The sequence below is a fragment of the Podarcis tiliguerta genome (assembly GCF_965153285.1).
Source record: "Podarcis tiliguerta genome assembly, chromosome: 3".
Taxonomy (NCBI): domain Eukaryota; kingdom Metazoa; phylum Chordata; class Lepidosauria; order Squamata; family Lacertidae; genus Podarcis; species Podarcis tiliguerta.
The window spans coordinates 62,653,357-62,676,047 of record NC_139536.1 but is presented as its reverse complement, the minus strand read 5'-3'; the positions used below and the strand labels follow the sequence as shown (position 1 = coordinate 62,676,047).

Genomic DNA, 22,691 nt, shown 5'->3' with positions numbered 1-22,691 from the left:
AAGTTAGGGATATTGTATGGAGAGCAGGATGGCAGGGTGGGTGGGAATTACCAGTTATACAATTTTGCAAAATGCTTACAGGCGCCTATATTTAACATTGTTACCACCACATTTGCACAGTCAGGGCACATTATGAAGCATGCTTTTGTGATATTACATTTGCACATTAATCGGATCCTGTTGTGCACCGGAAACTAACAAAATATTATTCTTAATTATACCTTAGGTTATTATAAGAACATTTCTGAACCAATTAGATATTTTCTAACCAAATGCGAATTCTCTTTTCAGTTATACTACAGACCTAAAGAAAAGCTTTTATGCAACTCTTAATTGCAAAATGTGAAGAAATGAGTTTAATTTCAAATTCTGAATGAACTATCTCATATCAAATTATAAAATGAAATTGCTTTTAAAATCTTAGGGTTCTTTCCTTCTTTAAAATCCAACACATCCTACATAAAATTTTATTAAAACCTATCTTATTAGTTGTAATCCTTGGATAACCTCTGGAAGGTTTTTGCTGCTATAGCCTGGCTTCTCATATACTAGATTTAATAACGGGAAAGAAAGCATTAGGAGTGCCAGCAGAGCAGGTGGTATCCACTTCTCAGCTTGCAAAAAAAGAAAATACAAACTCTTTTTTATTACAGAACAGAGGCACAGATAATAAGGGATAGGTGAGTTGGGAAGATATATGTAGAGGGTTACAATCTTCCTATTAATGTGTAGGGCAAGAAACCAATAGCTTCCAACTCCGTCCAGAAACTGTAATAATTTATGTTGTCTTCCTTTAGTGCCTGCAGGCCTGATATGGGTCCCAATTTGGCCTACAAGGCCATTTCCCCCAAACTACGGCCACTTGCCCAACCACTGATGTTATATGTTGGTGCCAATTGTTGGTGGTTGCAAAGTGTTGTGCTTATCCAACAGCGAGATCCACAGAACTTCCCCAGTGTAGCTGAGGGGGACTTGCTATCAGTGCCTATCAGCTGACTGGTGCTGGCAGCTGGGAGCAGCTACACTGGGATCAGCTACACTGCAGAGCTACTGATCAGGAAGCTGAGGATGTACAGTCCTTTGCAAGCCCCCCCCCCCCATATCAGATGATTCCCTTTCAAAGCACTGCCTTTACCCACAACAGTTTGATTTCAAGCCACATGGACAAGGAAAACAGGTCCACTGACACACTACGATTGGTCCCAGGGGACTGACAGGTTGGTTGACACAGGGTGGAAGAGATAAGGATCCACCCCTACTTTACTGCAGCACTCTATATTCCTAATGGCCAAGCTGACTTTTGCCATTTCTAGATAGGTCTAGACCAGCGTTGGCCAAAGTTGGGTCTCCAGCTGTTTTGGGGACTACAATTCCCATCATCCCTGACTACTGGTCCTGTTAGCTAGGGATGATGGGTGTTGTAGTCCAAAAACAGCTGGAGACCCAAGTTTGGCCAACACTGGCCTTGAGAAATAATTTGTTCAGTATCAAGATGGCCTGAAATGACTGGAGCCAGCTATATCCAGTAGATGTTTACACAACACACTGAAGGCATGCTGTGTAATGAGCTCCACTTGCCTTCCTGCTACATCATCAGGTGACAGCCTGAGTCACCTTGACTTGTACTGCGGTGATCAGGGACAAAGAGTGCAGGGCTCACACTCATTAAAAGACAATGGAAAAAGGGAATCGGAGAAGGTGCTAGATCTTCTTACTCTCCTGAGGTTCCCTCTTGTCTATACAGCTGCATACAAAGCGCATGGCATGCTGCACTATCCAAGCCCATAAACAATAACAACTTTTTATTTTCCAAGAGAGTTCATTTTTCAATTTTAGTTTTGAAATTGCTGCAATTAAGAGAGCTGACCAAATTTTGAGGATTCTGCATGCTGTGCCCTAGATACATATGAAGCATTGAGCTATAGGGCCTAATTTTAACATCAAGAGGCCACAGTGGGGATAAGGGTAGGGGAACACTTTTCTGCTTTATTGTCGGGTGCTTTGTCCCCCAAACTCCCTCCCCCAGCCAGGTCAGAAACGGGAATGGTGGAGCACAAGGAGTTAAACTGGGAAAAGGTTTACCTCCTGCTCTTATTTTATATTTAAAAGTTAAATACACAACACCCCAAAAATTTGTAACAAAAATGCCTACCATAACCACATCCAGTTTGGCCCCCAATATGCCAATAGATTATAATGAATAATCACTATTATAACGTGATGAGCCAGTGCAGTTTTGCATTCTTCCACAAGATGTCTCTAATTCACTAAATTGTGAATATGACTTTAGTTAATGATGGGCTACACACATCCAAAGAGAATCTGCATTCAGAATACAGATCACGTATGTATTCTGATATTTGATCTTAACACAGGCTGGATATAATTAATTAGAGACAAAGTTATGTTTAACCAATCGCTAACAACAGACCAGCAAGTGTTTACCCCAAAACGCTAGTGACTGAATTGATTTGTACCTTTTTTAAAAATATATATATATATATATTCCATACTTTTAAAAGGGAATGGATTTTGTTTCTTCTGCTGCTGTTCTTACAGATACTTCCATGACTGTTTTTAGAGACTCTGTTCTAAAATCACTTTATTGTTTATTGGCATTTATGTGGTGCACTAATCTGGATGCCAAACTGACAGAAGAAATAAACTTCAATCATTTCAGAGATGCTCTTCTACTTTCCTCTGCTGAAACACATATGCAGTTTACACCCTTGCTCAGGGCCTTTACCTTTCACTCTGAAAGTGAAGCAAGAAAGCTAGGTACGACTGAACCATGACATTTTCGCAACAGTAAGCAAGCGCTTTGGAACGTTTAAGTGTTACAAATATAGGTCTTCCAAACTGGAACATCTAGCCATTTTGATTATCTTAGTAACTAAATACATGTTATGAACCCTTCTTTGCTAATAGGCAAGGGATTGTTTTAATAAGATCATGTTTTTCAGATAATTACATTTATTCATCAAGAAAAGGCAAATTGTAAATATGGCAGCACTGCTATTTTATCACTACCACTAGCTCAGGTAGTTCCAATTGGAGAACAGCCTTTACCAAAGGTGTCATGGGCTTTGAAGACACTCCAACTCAGGACGCAAGGGAGAAACATGCTAAGAGGAACCCATGCTTGGCAAACCCCCACCGTGATTAACTCCGGCCCAGAAACCTATGTCCCCACTGTGGAAAGACGTGCGGATCCAGAACTGGCCTCCACAGTCATTGTTAAAACTGTATTTATGGAAGACAATCTTACTCAGCTGCAAGCAATCGCCAAAGAAGAAGACGACCTACTCTAATTTACTGAAAGTTACTTGCTTACCTCATTGACACTTTTTACATCATTGACATTTTTATCTTGCTTCTCGTGTTTTTCACGGTCATAAGCCATTTTCTTCAGCAATTTTTTCACAGCTTTGTCCTTTTTCTCCTTTTTCTGACTTTCAGTATTTTGCTTTCTTACTTGGTTCACAAGGAATGTAGGAATCTAAGCAAACATAAAATCTATTATTAACACCATTGACACAGTCGGCTCCTATAAACAAATGTTTATATCCTTCTAGTGACAAGACATATCAAATATGAAATATCAAACACCAATATTTATATCAAACAAGAACAGAATTATATTGTTTAAAATGAGACTCAAATGACAGATGCAAAGAAATGGGATGAAATATAATTGCACAGAACCTTTTCATAGCAAAACCATATATGGTGTAGCTAATCATCTCAGGTCAGTTTTTGAACAAGTAACAGGTCTATATTGGTGTCGTGAAATCAGACTGTCCTGCAAACAGTTTCTCATGAATGGTGCTCTGCCTTCCATATTGTTGTTTTTATGTGTGAATAAACCCACAGAAGGGCAAAACTAAGCTTTCAACACTTACGTATATGGAAATAACCAAGATATAACAAAATATGGCTCTAATGGTATAATTTATTCATTCTAGAATTTGTTTTCTGTCTTTCTGTGTAATGCATACTCAAGGCAGCCTACAACCACTTAAACATGATTAATAATATAACAATTACATTTCTAGAAGAGAAAATCTCTTTTACTTCAGTGAAGCTTTTTGAAAAATCTGTTGGGTGTTTTTATTTGGTTTACTGTATTTTTATATTTTTAGCTTGTATATAGTTCCAAAACCAAATCTAGTGAAGGACAGCATATAAATACTTAAATATAATAAACAAGTTATTGTTTGTTCTGAAATACAAAATAACATTTACAAAGTAGGGGTTATTTACTCTCGTCATGAGTAAAATATGCAAACAATTTTCTAAAACACATGAGGATTTATTCTGTAAATATTCCTATGGGGAATTATGTACGCCATCCATATTTTGAACTACATATAACAGGCATGTTTTATAGCTTACACTGACCTTTTTTTTTTTTACATAAATCAGCTCAATATTATTATTATTTATGATTAAATTTGTATATCTATGTAGCCCTTAAATCCAGCTTCTCAGAATGAATCGAGTCATCTGCATTGTGTGTGTGTTTGTGTGTGTGTATGTTCAATAAAATTTGTAAAATGGTGGCCCTTCTGTCTGAGAAATTCTCTAATGCAGAGCTTTCCAAACTGTGTGTCACGGCACGTTAGTGTGTCGGCCGCAGTGTGTAGGTATGTTGCACGAATGCTCCCCACGCTCCTCCAGGGGCTGGAAAGGGGTTGCCATAGTTTAACCTCCAGTTTGCTAGTAAAACTGAATTACTATGTTGTGAAATGATGTATGTCTAAAAATTGTGTCACCAACATGAAAAATTTGGAAAGCTCTTCTCTAATGACATAAGCACTTTTAAACAAACTTACAGTCCATAAAAGGTTTTGGTTTCTAATCATAAAACGCATGACATTTGCTGTCCCAGCCGCCATAACGAACTCGCTTTGCTCTGTGTTCTTTGAGCCCAAACCATGAAACATGAAGATGTTTGGAGCCATAACCATGGCAACATTCTTTAGGGTCATTTTATTTTTATCTCGGTGATCAATTACCCTTTGAAGAAATTCAAGCAGTGCCTGAAAATGAGAACAGCATTGGCAAAGTAGGCATGTGCAAACAAACAAGAAACATGCTCAAATAGTGCGCTTTTTAAAAAGTACGTGCACCGCGTTAAATCAACTAGTAACTTCAGTGGTTAAACTAAACAAGTGATTCCTCCAAAAATCAAAGTCAACTTCCTTTTACTTTCAGTAAAAAGAAAGGTAGGCATCTAAAATATTTATTCTGGATCAGAGATAGCCAACATGGTGTCCTCTAATAATAATAATAATAACCTTTATTGTCATTGTACAACCTGTGTACAATGAAATTAAACGAGCCTTGTTTAACTACAACTTCCATGAGCCCAAGCCAGCATGGCCAATGGTAAGGGTGATAGGAGTTGGATTCCACCAACATCTATAGGAAACCACACTGGCTATCCTTCTTCTAATGAATATATTGCTGACTAGTTCAAGCATATATCACATATTCAAGGTTGCCCTAGATTTTGTTTAGCTGTACTCTGGTTCTTTGCAAGACCAGCAGTCACCCTCTCTCTGGGCTGCCTCACTCCTTACAAGGTAAATTTGTGGTTGTGAGATTTATTATGGGCCTGGGAAGGGACCTTGTAGGCCATCTAGTCTAGCAGCAAATCCAGAGGTAAGAGTATCCATCAATGGCTGTCCAGACCCTACCTGAAAACCTCCAGTGAGGAACAGTCCATCATCCCTCTGCTTAATTAGTTTTATTGCTAAATTGCTCTTATGGGCAAGTGATTTCTCCTAATGTTGAACTGATAGCTATCCTCTAAGCCCATTAAATCTGAGGGAGCAGAGAACAAGTGAGAGCTTTTCTGATATTTGAGGGGTGCTACCATATCAGTCCTCTTATTCAGGGTAAACATACCCATTCCCTTAACCTCTCCTCAAAGGAGAGGTTGTTTCCATACCCCCAACCATCCTTTCTGAAACCATTCTAATTTGTCCACATTCTCCTTTGAAGTGTGGTGCCAAGAATTAGGCCCTGCACTTACACCTTTCCTGCAATCAAGATTCCAGGCCTATCCTTGTGGTAGAAGCATGGCTCTGGAACCCCAACTGGGGAGGAAGAGAAGTGGGGAGTAGCCCTAGTTGCTGTGGGTAGAAGTGTAATTGCAGAAGTGCTTTTTTAATGGTGAAGTCTTAAGTCTAACCTTAAGAGTATCTCTATTTCCGTCTGGGAGGAGGAGGACCAAAAGATTCAGTGCTTGCAGCTGATGCTTCTTCGTTGGAAGTTCTGTCAGTGAAACATGCAAATCTCAATTTGTGAATATGTTTTTGAATCATTTTGCATTTTCCTCAAAAATATTAATGTTTATGGATTTCTCTTGGTTATCTCTACAGGTAAAAAGCAACCAAGACATTTTGGCACCTCAGGCAAACCACAAAATGGCACCCCACTCCCCGTCAGGTAAGAAGGGGAGGTGAACATCAACATCAGGAACAAAGGAAGTTTAAATGTCTATATTGGGATTGACAGCCCTGTGAATCCTGCCGTATGAGGCAGTCACCTCATCTTGTTTTCCCATTCTGCTTCATGACTCAACTGCCACAAGATCCATTATTACCAATTTTGGGATTCATGATTTCCCAGGTAATGCCTTACTTTTGCTACTTTGTTACATAATGTAAGAAGAGTTTGGATTTGATAACCCGCTTTATCACTACCCGAAGGAGTCTCAAAGCGGCTAACATTCTCCTTTCCGTTCCTCCCCCACAACAAACACTCTGTGAGTTAAGTGGGGCTGAGAGACTTCAGAGAAGTGTGACTGGCCCAAGGTCACCCAGCAGCTGCATGTGGAGGAGCGGAGACGCGAACCCGGTTCCCCAGCTTACGAGTCTACTGCTCTTAACCACTACACCACACTGGCTCTCTCATAATGTAATGCTTATTAATACAGTATTTAGTAGACCAAAGAAAAATCCTTCACAGATGAAACATCCATTTATGCCCACGACTATGAAAGGAATTTATGACAGTCAGTAAAAAGAATGGCTTAGTGTCACATGCTAAAAAGCTCACTGAAACACAATGCTCTTTGTTAACCATACTTCTGGTATTGCTGCATTGCAAGTCATTTGTGGTGCTAAATGTAGTATGGGAGTCCCACATCTCTGGAGGATTTCTAAGGCAGCAATTACAACCAACAACAACATCATTAGGTGTGTTCAGCAAGCTTGAAAATCTCTATGTAGACATTTTCTTTAAAATGTTTACTGATAACCTAGCCATCATGGCAGACAGGGTTGCCAACTGGAATAAAATATTGTAGGGAGGTAAGCCCCACCCTACATAATTATGATTTGTTTTCCACCATGAAAGACATAAATACCATTTTATGAATTCATCTACTGTTTGCTGAACAGTATGAGGCACTTGTGTATAGAAAACCATTCTGTGTATTTGGTTTCAGATGCAAGCAAGCTAATGGACTACTTGCAGAAAATTTCATGGACTCGCTTGCCAATGAAGAATAGCCATGCCCAGAAAAGATTAATGGTGCAAGTGGTTGTTTGACTGTTCCACATCAAAGACTATGAGGGAGAACATTTTCCAGAACTGTAGGAACACAATTCTTGTATGTGCAACATGCGATTCTACAACATGGGTTATTAACCTGTAGCCTGCAAGGCCATAGAGGTTTTTTCTCCCTGTGGCTCTCCAGAACTCCACAAAGTTTGTTATTTCTAGAAATGTTTTTTTTTTTGGGGGGGGGGGGGTTAATTACTGAGTCCTCCCATAGGTTTCCTATAGGGATGTAAGAGGGCTGACCCTGGGCCTGGGGAAAAAAGGCCTGCTCTGCATAATTACTCCCCTAATTCTGAACCAGATGGAGTTATGCTTACTTTGCACATCCTGGAAGGCCTTGAGATACTCCACAGTGAGCAGCGGTTGAGGCAGTTCTCGAATAAAGAGTTTCAGAAGACTTGCTGCATCGTGCTGTTTTACATTTTCCCAGTGGAAAGTCCCTTCATAAAACTTTGCTTCAAGCTCCTGGCAAAGATTCTAAAAGACAAGAGGCCGAAAAGTCTTTATGCACTTCACACACATATTTAATGTTTTTTTTAAAAAAGGGGGATAGGAAATCAACTTATTTATCCAAAACATCAACGGAAAAACTATGCACACATTTTAACATAAAAAACTGAGCTAGGTTTTTGGGTGTGTGTCAATTATATGTCAGGGCGTAGTGCTAAAAATGACGTTTTGTATTTCCTGTGTTTATATATTGCTACGTATGCAGTCAAAACAGATACTCCATTTGACAATGGATCTCCTTTGTGCTCCCTGGCCCATTAACAGTATTCAATAGCAAAAGAGGATGCGCAAAGGCGCATTCAGTGTCATGTATCAAAACGCTCTCTATTTATACAACATCTATGGAAATATGATCAAGTGTTGCAGATGTTTGAATTCAAGTGTTTTGAATTCATTTGTGGCTCTTCAGATGATTAACACATGATGCCAATCTTCCTAAGCCAGGCATGTCCAAAGTCCATTTTGGGGGCCTAATCAGGCCCGCCGTTCGGTTCAATCTGGCTCCTGTGGCAGTTTATTTCCCAGGGTAAAATCCTAAAAAAATCTCAACAACTTCAACCCCCCAAAAAGGCTAACAAAATTGGTTGACCCTATGGTCGGCCCTTACGGCCCTTCACTTCATCAAATTTGGCCCTCTTTTTAAAAAGTTTGGACACCGCTGTCCTAAGTTAACAAGACACCTATCTGCAATTCAACATTCACAGCAGGTTAAATGAATAGTTCCTGTGGTCTCCACACATTTCTCTCCCAAAAGAGCTTGCACGCATGCTTATTTGGCCACCTAAACAGAGGCTTGCAATCACTCTGCATGTTTGGACAACAGGGATTTGTATTGTATTTACCCTCCCCACTCCATTATTGCCTATTTCATCTCAATGGAGCTATGCTTCAATTCAGCCACTTTGCCAGGTCAAGAAGATTTCTATGCAAGCATAATCCACAATTAGCAGGCCCAGAGTATGCACATGATGCTAAATATGAAAACCATCTGCTCTAGATTTAAAATTTGACATGCACAGTGGTAAAAATCAGGTATGAAGTACAAGGAAAAAAGAGGATGAGTTTTTATCAAAAAAACCAGTCCATACACAAATGCTCTCAGAGGGACTAAGAATAAAGGCTTGTTTACCCAGGTGGCTAACCACAATCCAGGATAACATCAGAGTAATGAAGGGTCAACATGTAGGAAGAATAGAGTTAATTGTCCTTCACCCTGTCCTTAATTCAATAAAAGAATACGTATACCAACGCATAAAAAAGCCTACATTTGTGAACAAACCAGAACTCACAATGTAATAAAATAAGGTTTGGAAAGGAAGTTTCTATCACACACACACTCCTGCTCAGTCACTCAGCTTCGGCAAAACCACAGTCAGCTGTCCAAGGATTAATATAAAATTGTTTTTAAGATACGATTGTTATAATTATAAAATGTTGTAAGGATCTCATGATCTTGCCCCTGAACACAAGTTACCAAATTATTACTATTATTAATAAAATATATGTAATCTAACACTCTCTTTCCAGAATTGAAAGATTAGTTTACCTTTACCCTTGCTGCCACACCCGGTATTCGAAGAAGCCCTTCTGTATCCAGCTTTCCTTCTTCTATATGGGAAATGAGCTGCAAATTAAAATGGAAAGTATCTCAAACTCAAGTTGGCGGCAACTAAAATGCTTGTTGAAAAATAGAAGAATTGTTCTACTGAAAACCGGAATGCAGCTGTGGCTAAACATTTACAAGCTTTTCTGCGCAATGATGTAACTATAGGTGCCTTATATGTTTGCGTTCTGCTGAAAGCTGACTAGTATGGAAGAAACTGACTGGTCAGCTTACTCACTTTTTGAAAAATTAGTGGTATCCGGATGCCTGGCACCCTCTTCTGATCTTGTTCTAGCAAAACTGACAGCGGGACACCAAAAAGACCAGATTCTGTATAAAACAACGAAAGACAAACAATTGGCTTATGACAACATGAAAAATGATTTCATGGACTCTTCTCCACTATGTTCAGATCAACACAGTTTATAATTAATAGATCCAGACAAACAATTTACAGTCCAATCCTATGTACACTTAGCAAGGAGTAAATCCCACCGAACAGAGTGGGGTTGAATCGTATGCATATTCACCCAGAAGTAAGTCCCACTGCATTCAATGGGAATTTACTCCCTGTAAAAATGCACAGGGTTGAAGCATCAGCCAGCTCTGCATATCTGAATAATGCATGCTAGCTAAAAGCAAAAAGTTGCAGACGAACCCTACAAAGCTGACCCACTTCAGAATTCATTGCGAATTGAAGTGTCAATAGTATTTTCAAACAGACATTATTTCTTGCTACATACATCCCTCTACTACCGTTTGAATTAGGTACACTTCATCTTCTCAAATAGCAGGATTGAAATATTCTTATGTTTTTACATTTCTGCAATCTGTCTTGGCATTAGTTGGCTATTATCGTATCTATTTTTTAAGATTTTTCAAACATTTAAAGCAAGAAAGGGGCTCCAGCAAAAATAAATATACCACAAGTAAAGAAAAGGAGGCACACTTCCAAACATTTAACTTTTGGAATAGCTCACTGACACGTACAAGATTGTAACCTCAGTCATTTCTGTTTCCTATTGTATGAGTGGCCTATGAACAGGGCCCATTCTCACTAGAGGGCATTAGGCAAACTATTATTGTCTTTGCCTTAGCTGCTCATCTGCAATATAGGAACAAAAATGCTGGCCTTTCTTTAATAGGGCTGTTGTGAAGGTTGTCGAGATAAAGATATGCAAGCCTTTGAGCATGTGAAGTACCCTCTGTCAAGTCTAAGTATTGGGTTGTATCCAATGGTTGTGCAAGTGGAAGGCAGCTTGCACAACTGATGTTTCTCTTCCCTCCTCCTAATCTCCACAGCCTTGGTAGCACCACACCTCCCCACTGAAAAACCTCTTTAGAAGTGAACAGTGTGGACTGTGTTCTACGGATTTGCTGAAAACCAAGCAAAGGGGACCTCATGCATGTGGAGCTGCCTTCGAGTCATGAAGCAAGTGGATTATTATTCACAGTGATGCAGTCACCAACCACAACTGGTGCTGAGGTAGGGATGGTAGAGTAAACCATTTGATGGACAATCTATAGGAGGCTGCTGAGCCAGACCATTGGTCCATCTAGCTCAGTACTGTCCACACACCAGCAGCAGAATTCTCCAGAATTTCAGACAGCCATCTCTACCAGATCTAACCCAAGAAGCGAAGGATTGAACCCGGAACCTTCTGAATGCAACTGTACCCTGAGCAATAGCCCCTTTTCCTATGGAAAGACAATGGGGTTCTCCCAAATCAGAATACCCTCAGGAAAAATCACATAAAACAAAAAGTTGAACTGAATCAAGAGGGTCTCTCTGTAGCCCTTAAAAATGTGTGATCTGCAGAGACCCTCTATTATTTCCCAGGGATGAAAGAAAAAAATGGCTATCCTAAAGCAATATTCCATATTCAAGAGGTATTTGGCATAGCTTTAGTATGTTTAACGGGACATGGCTTTTTTAAGAATATAAAAATGGAAGGTTGTGGCGGAGGGAAGGTTCCTTTACCCTGATGTGGCTGGAAGAAGTTATTTTCTGAGCTGTGAAATGAAGATTGTATTCAGTGAACTCAACTGTACCCAGCTGTATCTCGCTCATCACTCACAGTTGCTTTCAATTATTTAGCTACTGCACTGTCGTCTCTGCTGAACCCTGACTGCAAGTTTTTGCCCAAGAAGATATTTGATTAACTGGTAACATGTTTCAGGTCCTTGTAAAACATTAAAGAGAAGGTCAGAAATACAGGCAGTTAACAAAATGGAAACGTTTCCTGTATTTCATAGGTTACTTTTAAATCTGTGCAATGCTGCTGTTTCAAATTTAGCTCTGCATTATGCTTTATTATTTCTACACATTTTTAATTCATATAAGCTGCACTGAACTTCAGATTGAAGGGAAAGCAAAGGGGGAATCCTCTTAATCAACCAATAAATAAATAAATAAAATATTCCCATTCCAGTGCGTTTAACCAGGGCTGTACTCACTAGAAGCTAAACTGGAAATATACAAAACTTCAGTTTAAAAATAAAACTTTTAAAATGTAAAAGTCGCATCTAAAACATACAAGTGAAACTAAATAAAAATAATGAAAATGTTAATGGAGAATTTTCAAATATATACAAAGACACATAAATTTGCAAGTCAACAATCTCAAAATCAGTCTTAGTGGTCAACTTGCCCCAATAAAAATTCTGTTCTTTTGTGAGTTTCCCCACACTAAACCAAGCCTATTTTATAAGATGTTGACTTTACAGATATATGCATGCATTACCTATATACACTTTTGTATTTTCAATCAGAGGAGCGGGGGAGCAACGTTGCTTTTCCTCTTTTTTAATAGGAAAAGGACTTGATATTATGCCATTTAACTTGGTGACCTCAAAATGTTCCCAGGTGCCCAGGTTTATATTAAAGGTAAAAATATATATAAAAAACCAATATGGACTGTTGGTTGGGAAGTCCAAAAAGAATCCCTGTATAAGGAGTGGAGAATGATATGAGTGTATAACTGAAGACTTATAAACAAATAAAGAAAAAGAAGTTACTCATTTGGATTAAATTACATGCTTTGAAAATTTGACAGGCCGCCTTTGCTCTGATGGAGGATGCCATCACTCGCTCACACACACATCCCAGAACTGGAACGAAATCTCATGCCAAACTAGAAACCACAGGAAAAGGTCATAAAGCTGTAATTTTCATAAAGCGTTCGCCTAGAATAGGAACACTGCAATTATATTGTTATGTAACATAAATTACAATTTTGTTGAGAGCCTCCAAGTGCAGTCATGTTATTTCATCCCGCCCTATAGATCATAATCAATACGGATGGTTCTCCACAAACAAAAATAAATCATGGTTGAGAGCACTTTTAGAGTTAAGCTTCTAAATATAGGCTAAGGAAAGAAATGAAACGTTCAAGCAGTGAAACAAGCATGACAACATTAAGGACAAGCTTAGTGAAACACTCCATCAGGTTTAAAGTAGGAAGAAGTGATATATTCCTAGAAATAAGGGTGGCTGGAAACTACTACCTTTCTTTGCATGCTGCTGCCTTGTCCACCATTTGGCATGATTCAGCCAGAGTTTGAATCTCTCTCTCTCTCTCATTACAGTCAGTGCAACTTGAATGTAATTAAGTTGCATTGACTGTAATGAGAGAGCTAAGATCATGCTTAACAGGTCGCCACTAAACCTGATGGAATGCAAAACTGCTTCATATGGCATGGATTGTACCCATCCTACTCACCTGACTACATACGCCAAGCCACAACCCTTTAAAACAAATGCATTTGGTTTGCAGGTTCTGTTGACCCCCAGTGGATACCCGAGGTCCATTGCTTCATTTAGAATACAAGAATACACAATGTGATGCGCCTATAGCGCACCCCACCAAAGCAAATGGGAAATCACAATGACCTTACTTCATTTTTGCCCCACCTTCTACAGTTTTCATGCGGAAACCAAAAAAGTGACCTCAGAGATTATACACATAGAAATGCACATCAACATAGTAGCACTGCAAATGGAAGAAACTGACCTTTGGTTTTGATTTTTATTGCTTTTTGTGGCTTCAGTTCTGTTCCAAGTATATCAAAGAGAGCCGTCAGCTCAATTAATGCCAGAGCGTGGACCTTCTTCATATCCTGAGGGGCAAGGTCTCCAATCTTTGTTGTACCCGTTTTGTCTTTTGGCAGTCTGAAATTCTAAGAGTTTAAAATAATAGCATTAAAATCTACTCTCTAACAAGCAACAAAAGGAAGCGGGAGCTCGTGCTGCATTTCAGCGGTGCATATTATTGGGGAAGGTATTTTTTTTTTGCTATAATAAAATCACTTTTGCACTCCTAGTTTAAAAATTCTCTCCCCACCCAAGCATATTATTAAAATTACAGCTTCATTGGGGACTTGTACACTGGTACCAAACTGGAGGTACATGTGGGGCTGCAGTCTCTGTGGGTAACAAAATAAGGGGTGGAAGAGTTACCCATGCCTTAGAAGTGTTTGAAAGTGGGTTACCCATACCTTGAAAGTGGATTTGGCTTTTGCCTGTTTGAAAACTGAATGCATGACAAGAGCACCGTGCATCCATCTTTAAGCAATCAACGATGGACAAATAAATTCGGACTAGAGCAATGAGCACCTGATCACCAAGTGAAAGTGTTTTCATCCCTAGAAAAGGACCTAAAGCCTGGTCTAAACAGCTGAAGTAGTAAAATAGTTCCTAGAACTATAAATCTTCAAACTGCAGGTGGTAATGGTGAAGGTTGCATATGTGAACACTTCCCAGCCCATTACTGAACACAGAAAACTAGATTAAGACTCTGCAGTTTCACACTTCGTTTTCCATGAATGCCCCATTACCAACAATGCAATCGAACACGCATATTGGCTAAACGCATGTCAACATTCTACATGTCTGAATACGTAGTACTCTCTATTTCTTTGAACTTGAAGTTCTACAGTGTAATTTTGTACAGTGTAATTTTGCAGAAGATAAATAAATAAGAAACCCCCACAGCATGAAAGATATTAAAGCAAGACCAAAAAAGCACCTACAGGAAGGAGTGTGTCATCCTCTTTGCCCTTCAAGACTTTGCCTGCTGGGTCATCTTTGAGCGTAGCTGCCTGCTCCGAAAATGATATTTCCAAGTTAATGTCCGTTTCAGTGACTAGAACATCTTCTCTTTGATGATCATAATCAATTTGTTGACAAGATGCTAGATGTGGTGAAAAAGAAATGGGGGAAATGGTCATTAAAGTTTAAATGCAACTTTTCCCCCTCTCCCATCACCATATTTGAGGGGGGTGCTGAATTAATCATGGATTGGCTCCAAAGATTCGTGAATAGAAAATATGCTCACAGAATGCTTCCACCTTCTGATAGGTTTATGAACCTCAGCTAGATCACAGTCCCCTTACACAAGCATATAACTGCGTTGCAATCAAGGCACGTTATGAAGATCACAATTTTTTAGAATCCTCCCTCCCCCTAATAATCTTACTGTTGTGCTGTTAAAAAAAAATCTATACTTCCTAGCATGTAAACCTCCGTGATCGTAAACCTCTATTACGTTACTGTCTCTAGCTTAACAAAGATAATACCACAACTAATGTGCAGCATTGCTCAGTTTCAAAGTTAATATATTATCATCATTTTTCAATCATGAGGCAAGTGTGATGACTACTGCAGCTTTAAAGTTTTTGTTAAACACCACCTAATTATCAGAGATTATTATCAGAGATGAGAAAATTACTTCGCTCCCCTACTTTGCTCACTGCCCCAAACCCTAAACACACTCCCAACTTTTACTAACAAGCTTTTAGTTTTGAATTTCACTTCAAGAATATTTGGTGCCTTTGAAATGCCAGGCAATTCCTATTGCCGTTGGAAAAACAACTGCCCCCCACTATGCTCTGCTAAAACAACACTGACTATTAGCTCCTTATTACTGATGAGCCTCTGGCACAGCCCAGAAACAGGTGCTGAAGTTTGTACCCAGCAAAATTGGGGCAATTCTGCAAATGGAATAGATTTCTCTCCCATTCCAATCCTGGCAGCAGAGCTGCACTTTACAGCAAGGTTCCCAACAGCTGTAACATATCAGAATATACACAGGCTGATTTAGCTTTTCCCTTTTCATTCGGTGCTATGAGAGCGTTAGCATATGGAAATTGCCTTTCAGAACTTCTCCATTTGTAAAGGCTCATAAAGAGGCACTGGAGAAAAAAGAACCAGATGTTATGAAATTCTTAAATAAAATGCTTGGTAATTTTCCAGACCAAGATTCTACAGCAGTTTACTGGCATAAGCCCTGTGCTTTTCTGTCTGCCTCTCTGCCTTGTGCTGACCCAGCAGTTTGGCAGCAATCCCATCTTTGAAACTGTTCTTGCTAGTGAATGGCTGCCTGGTGGCTGAAGCAAACAGAGAAAAGGCTCATTAATGCTCCTCTAAGTACATATTATTCAGCTGACGGTATCTTTCTGTTTCACAAGATTTTGTATTTGCAGCTTGGCTCCTGCTTATTGAACATGTATTCAGAGTTCTGAAATATATTGATAATTAGTAATATATCCCATTTTTAATACCAAACTTCATGGGTATCAAGCTTATCATTAGTGATAAAAGCAGGGCTCTTGTTTTTCTGCTTATTTGGAAGCATAGCTTTCTCCTATTCCCTGCCCCCCCCCCCAGTCAATTACATACAGGCATTTATGGCTATCATACACAAATCCCTGTTTTGTAATTAGTCATTTTTCTGACCATGCTTCCTTATCCTACTTTTAAGATTTCCTTGTCTCTCAGACTTGGACCTAGCTGCCTTTGTATATGCTTCAAAATACAGTAAGGTTGCCAAGTCATTACTCTGGTGTCTTGAGATTTCCATAAATACATCCAAGAGTTGAGGAACCCTAGTTCCATTATGAGAGTACAACTCAGTTCAGTGTGCTTTAGTTTTATTTATTATGAATTCCCAACAGCCAGATTTATATACTCATCTTAATCCAATGACTGGATTTCACAGTTAGTCAAATGCAATTGTTGCAATTGTTTTATTAACTTAACAATTGGGTGCAATTGTTTTATTAACTTGTTTAATCTGCTCCTTTACAGTTTCTGGAAAGACAAATTGGTCAAAGCTTGCCATTAGGGTAGTGCAACTGTCCCAACACCAGCCACATAATCTGGAGAGGGAGGCGCTGGCACACAGGACTGCTGCCATTGACATTAAACAAATGTTACAACTTTCACTGTGCAATATATTGATTGTAAGAGTTCGTGAATATTATGATTACCAAATAATTACTATTTTGGTTTGGTTGCTGTTTATAGAAATAGCAACGATATTCGATCCACACTGGGAACAATTATGGTTAATTAGGGCATTGGAGCCACAAGACTAAATCCTTGTATCTGATGAGATTTTTTGACTTGGCAGAGATTTTGACACATGTGTTTGGGTTGTCTAAAAGACTTCTCCAGAATATGGTCCATATCCTAGAAAAAGCTTTCTTTTTTAAAAAACGAACTTGTTCAGCAATATATCTTGTTAAGACAATTCAAAATAGAAACAATACAGAAAATTTGTTAAGATTTACCCTCTTTTGTGTCCTCCTCTTTGTTTTCTTTTGTTCTTACAGACTGGTGTTCACTGCCAATTTCCTAAAATGCAGAAAATAAAATATTCTGAATATTTATTCAGAAAATAAAATGATAGACAAGATGCTTTGCTCCCACCTGATCTTAAGACAGACATCAGAAAAAATTGCTCTTGCATGGACGTTTTCATGTTTGAATTTCATGTATAGACTTTATAGAAAATATTGTCAAGATTTAAAAAAGATTTTTAACACAGTCAGTACTTGAAAACTTTCAAAACTTGAAAGGCCAGAGGTTTGGGGATATATGGAGAATCCCTGCTTCAAAAGCAAGAAGCCTGTTGTCCTCCAGATGTGGCTGAATTACAACTCCCCCTGTTCCTGACCACTGGGCTGGGGCTGATGGAAGCTGAGAGCCCAACAACATCTGGGAGACAAAGGATTACCCACAACAGCCTGCATGAAGAACAGCTTTTCAGCATATTGCGATGGCCAACTGTGAAGGATGTTTGGAATTTGGAAACTATGAAGGAACTTGCAGTATATAACCAAAGGTATAACTGAGTTGTTATTCTGTCTGAATATGTGAAAGTTCGAAGAGCCTAAAGAGGATAGGGAAATTATTAATATTCATGTTAACAGCTGATCAAGGTACAACCATCTACATAGGGAAACCAAAAGGCCCCGTGCCCTAAAAAAATGTATGATGAGGTTATGAGACCTGGTGCTCATGCTGAAACTCATAAATATTAACAGAATTGGAGGGGGCAGACTGGGAAATAAGATTTGTTTGAGAAATGGGCCGTTTTTGTTATGCCTGGGAAACACACACACAAGCAAGTATGTAAATATATAATGAAACAGTTGGAATAAGAGCACATTGTTTATAAAAAAACAGTTTTGTTGACTACACATTTCTGATTTAATTTTTTTGTGCATCTATTATTATTATTTTTAAAATACATTGATACACACAAATATTGTGCTTGGTCTTTTTAGTTCCAATTACTAGAGATGTCAGTGCTGGGTTTCCTGGGCTCAGGCTCAGAATTGAGTCTCTGGGATCCTGTAAGGCTCAACCCAAAGGGAGAGGTGAACATCAGAAGGTTAATCTCCCCCCTGCCCAGTTCAGGTTAATATATTGGCCTGGAAAGGGGTTCCCAGTGCACTCCTTCTTTGCAAAGCAGCCCCAGAGGAAACTAGTGTTGAGGGCAAAAGCTTAACCCTAGATGGGATCATCTTCCCTCGTAGGAGGGATGGGCTTTTGCTCAGAAGCCCCAATTTTGCACAGTCCCAATCCCAGCTTCTCATTTTATCTGGGCCTCAGAAAGTCAGCCAAGTTCTTCTTCCTCCCCACAAAAAGCTGGGGGCAGGGGGGACTCTGACTATTTCTGAGGCAAGTAGCAGAGAGCTTCCCCTTTCCCTGCGGTTATATGCTTCTGCTAATACTTGAACAGGTTCTTCCAGTGCAGGGAAGTTTGCATATTAATCCAAGGTCAGTTTAGCCAGAACAGGTGCAACCACTTCTTGCTCTTGACACTTCTCCACATTCCCCATGAATAATGATATTGATATCCTTTTAATTCACTATAAGAGCAATCTTTCTCGTAGATTTCCAAACCCTAAACTGAGAAGGGTAAATACAAGCACACTAGCGACCTTCCCCAACCTTCCCAACAATCTCCAGATGTTTGGTACTACCACTCCTATTGGACCTTATCAGCACAGCCAAGCTGGATGGGGTTGATGGGAGTTGCAGTCCAAAACATCTGGAGGGCACTGAATTGGAAAAGGCTGCACTACAGAGAAAAGAGGAATCAGTGAAACCTTCTATATACATGATGGCTTCTTTCTGCCATCCATTACTGACAGTAGTTCAGACAACACTTTAAGAGCGTATTTGCCACCCAATCCTACGTTTGGAAGCCCATCAAATTTAGGTACATATTAAAAAATTGTCTGAAGCAGTGTCAGACCACTCATGGTTGTCTATTTTGACTAGCAATGACACTCCAGGGTTTCAGACAAGTGCCATGCCTATAGTCCTACCCAGAAATGCCAGGATTAAAGCTGGCATCTTCTGCATGCGATTCAGATGTTCTACAAATGAACAATTGGCCCTTCTGTACATATTCTGATGGGGCACATTCCCAAGTAAAGGTACACAGGATTGCAGTCCAGGGAAGTGTTTCAGATCTTTTCATTACTAGTCTTCTCTCTAGTTGTTGCTCCTTATTTGGTTTTATGCTGCAACATTTTAGCACCAAATTGCTCCAGAGGAAAACAGGAACCTTTAATCCTTGCAAGTATAAACATAATAGTGCAATTGCTGTGTGTGTTATTTCCTATTGTTTTAGTAAGTAATTGAATTTTGTAGCAGTTATTTATGATTTTGAATACAGAACAGCAGCATGTGGCTAAAGGACAAACATTTAAATGAGCCTAATATGTGGCTGATGTCACCACAGGTTGAGAATGCAATTACACTGCTCTAAAAAGGAGCGCACAGCACTTTTTGATTCAGTAAACAAACAAACAAAAGCACCTCTGGATAAATATTCACTTCAAAAAGGGAACTGAAGCACTAGCTACATCATCTGACAGATTATAGCATCCATAATAAATGGAGCATCAGCCGTACCAAACTAATTTCATAGTTTAATAGAACACCCCTATGTCTGGCTCTCAAGTCTGACATTCCCAAAATGGGAAAAGGTGTCTCCTGAACCTGTGCATCTTTCCACTCCAAGTTTTCTATACAGGAAATTATTTTTGCAGATTTGTAAAATAGGGAGTCTAACAGACAAATGGATTTCTCCATTTTCAGAACTGGAGAAAGCATCAGGATATTGAAAGTCATCCCACAGCAGAACAATCTACATGCCAGCAAATAAACCCTATGACTTGATTGGCACTTAAAGTCAGGAAAAAGGAGCTCCACCTCACCTGAGTCTGCTGCCTGAGCAAACTGCTTCCCTTTGTTTCATGTGAAGACCTGTTTCACAAAATAAAGCTAGACTTCGCAAAACATATGCAAGGCCCCCTTGCCAGTAAAACACAAAACTTCATCTTCTTCCTAGCAAATTTAAACACAGCAGCACGGCCGTATCCTCTAAGCAGCAAGCAACAAGCAAAGCAGCCTTTAGAAAATGCCCTCTTGTTGAGATTTGTGAAACAGTGTCTCCTCCGATTTAACCCTAATAGCCTGCATTCCTATACCGGTTTTTTTTTTAAGTGAGGCTAAACCAAAAGCCACAAACCAGGAACTCACTTTTTCCTTTGACTCATTTTGCTGCTTGAAGATATCTCTCACATCAGGAACTTGGTACTGCTTGTTTTTCTTCCTCATTGTCTGTGTGACTGTCTCCACTCGTTTCTGCACGGCTGCTGCCTGTGTACGCGTCAGCGTAGCCAAAACCACCATGCTTTCTTGAGAGTCAACAGCCGCCTCACCAAAGAGGTTTGACAAACCGGCTTCTTTTAACCACTCTTCTTCCAATTCCCCCTCTGGCACAGACAAAAGAAGATAAAAATTAATTTGATGACATTTGCATGACTGCAGATTTGATGACATTTGCATGACCATGGGTTTGCGTTATACCCAAAGTCAGCCATAGATTTCTGCAGGAAAGTGAGAGGTATATAAAAAAACCAAACTGCAAGCAGTTCCATGGAAGCTGTTCCTTATACAATCTGCACAGAAACCTTTGGTTCTTCTCCCATACATATTCCCTGTAAAATAGGATTGTGGCAGGGGGGGGGGGAATCTGTTTCCTACATGGAATTAGAAAGCCTAGCACCAGAATTTATATACAATTGCCACATTCAATGGATTTATACACCATTTCTGCTAGTTCGGCCTTCGCTCCCAGCTGTAACAGTGCCTTGTTTTCTTAGTACAACTCTTCATTAGTTTAATTTAATCAGAGGTTATCAAGGCTAATGGGTGATCTTACTGCAAATGGGTGATTGTATTGCAGCATCCAATTATGCTTGCTGCTGCGTTCTCTACTCCTTAGTGATTTTCAGTAAGGTGATCATTTCCTCATTGTTTCTAGATGGCAACACATTGTTTACTAAAAACAAAACGGTCCCAGCAAACAAAAAACGCAGGCCATTTGCTATATATAGAAATAACTAGCAAGGTGTTTTTTTTCATGTTAGGAATATAAGAAGCTACTCATACAAAAGAGAAGATTGCAGAAGTGTGCTTTAATGTCAGAGAAATGGCATCGACTTAGAACATTTCCTAGGAAACATTTACCTGAACCTCAGCATTCGTTCGCTAAAATTAGTATAGAAAACAGAAGTGCATTTTCAGTAAAAGGGTTCTAAGGTATTATCTTCCCCCCCTCCCACAGCTACAGAGTCCTTGCCAAGAAAACATGATTATATATTCACACACACACACACACCTCCAATCAGAATTTATTTTGCATAATTTTAAACATTAAAGACGCTCTATTGCAGAGTGGGGAGGGTATTTTACTCAAATGTAATATTATTTGAGAGTACGATCTTGTTTCTCCATTGTTGATAGTGGTGGTGGCAATATGTAACTGCCTCTCCTCTGTCTTTGGGCAGTAGAGGCGTGCTGCTAGTGTTCCAAAGTGGCAGAGGTCCCATCATAGCCCAGTAAATGAAGACATACAACTCACTGGCGGTTCTCCTGCCACCAGCAGTGGTAAGTGGATGGAAAGCACTGAAATGGGGAGTTGCAGGGTGGCAGCAAGTTTAGAATCACAGGATCCAAAATCCCCTGAATCCCTCAGACCCAAAAGTCTTGGGGATTCCTCAAGGGGCCCATTCCTTGGGCCTCTCAACGACGCCAACCTGGAGCAGGTGTGGTGAAGCATTATGAGGAAACCCCAACATTTCACCTTGGCTGACAATTGTGTTTTTTAAGAACAGTCCCCACCACACCCACTATAAATATGTCTGAGATATCATGTACCTATTAACCTATTGACTACCATATAGTCAAATGCATTTGGCAGCTGAAAGGGCTGTTTATTTGCACTAGAGTGTTTAGTTGCTTTCTCTTTTTTCCAAATACACTGTATTTTACTACTGTATGTAGCAGCTGTTTTTTTATCGGTGTTGTTTTTACTATATAATTCTGACTTCCTAATTGCTCTCTGAGTGATTCCGGGTACTATGGTAACCAGAATAGATATGACTTCTGAAGAAGCAAAAGAACTTCCCATTACCCTTACCAAAGCAGTGGTCAAAATCCAGTTACAGTTTATTGCAAAACAGCAGAAATGTAAACGAAGAAAAGAGGAAATTCTCTCTTGCTGCAAAAGCTTTAAAAGCACATCTTGGGGCAGTAATATGCATAAGTTATGAATTCAAGCAAGTACTTTCTTAAAGTATCATGGTTTTCCTCCAGCTCAGGAGAGTCTAGTCCACAACAGCAACTCCAGGTCCT

General features: G+C 39.5%; 1 protein-coding gene across 4 annotated transcripts in view; it reads right to left on the bottom strand.

Moving 5' to 3' along the window:
- Positions 1-22,691, bottom strand: part of ARHGAP18 (Rho GTPase activating protein 18) — a 60,276-nt gene that overhangs the window by 4,329 nt on the left and 33,256 nt on the right. For all 4 annotated transcript variants that reach the window (XM_083434986.1, XM_083434987.1, XM_083434984.1 and 1 more), the window contains exons 3-12: positions 20,532-20,767; positions 17,261-17,324; positions 14,720-14,880; positions 13,702-13,867; positions 9,927-10,018; positions 9,632-9,709; positions 7,893-8,052; positions 6,200-6,282; positions 4,836-5,042; positions 3,335-3,499 (exon numbers count right to left, since the gene is read on the bottom strand). In XM_083434986.1, coding sequence (XP_083291112.1) covers positions 3,335-3,499; positions 4,836-5,042; positions 6,200-6,282; positions 7,893-8,052; positions 9,632-9,709; positions 9,927-10,018; positions 13,702-13,867; positions 14,720-14,880; positions 17,261-17,324; positions 20,532-20,767 — 1,412 coding nt within the window. The remainder of the gene's footprint in view (positions 1-3,334; positions 3,500-4,835; positions 5,043-6,199; positions 6,283-7,892; positions 8,053-9,631; positions 9,710-9,926; positions 10,019-13,701; positions 13,868-14,719; positions 14,881-17,260; positions 17,325-20,531; positions 20,768-22,691) is intronic.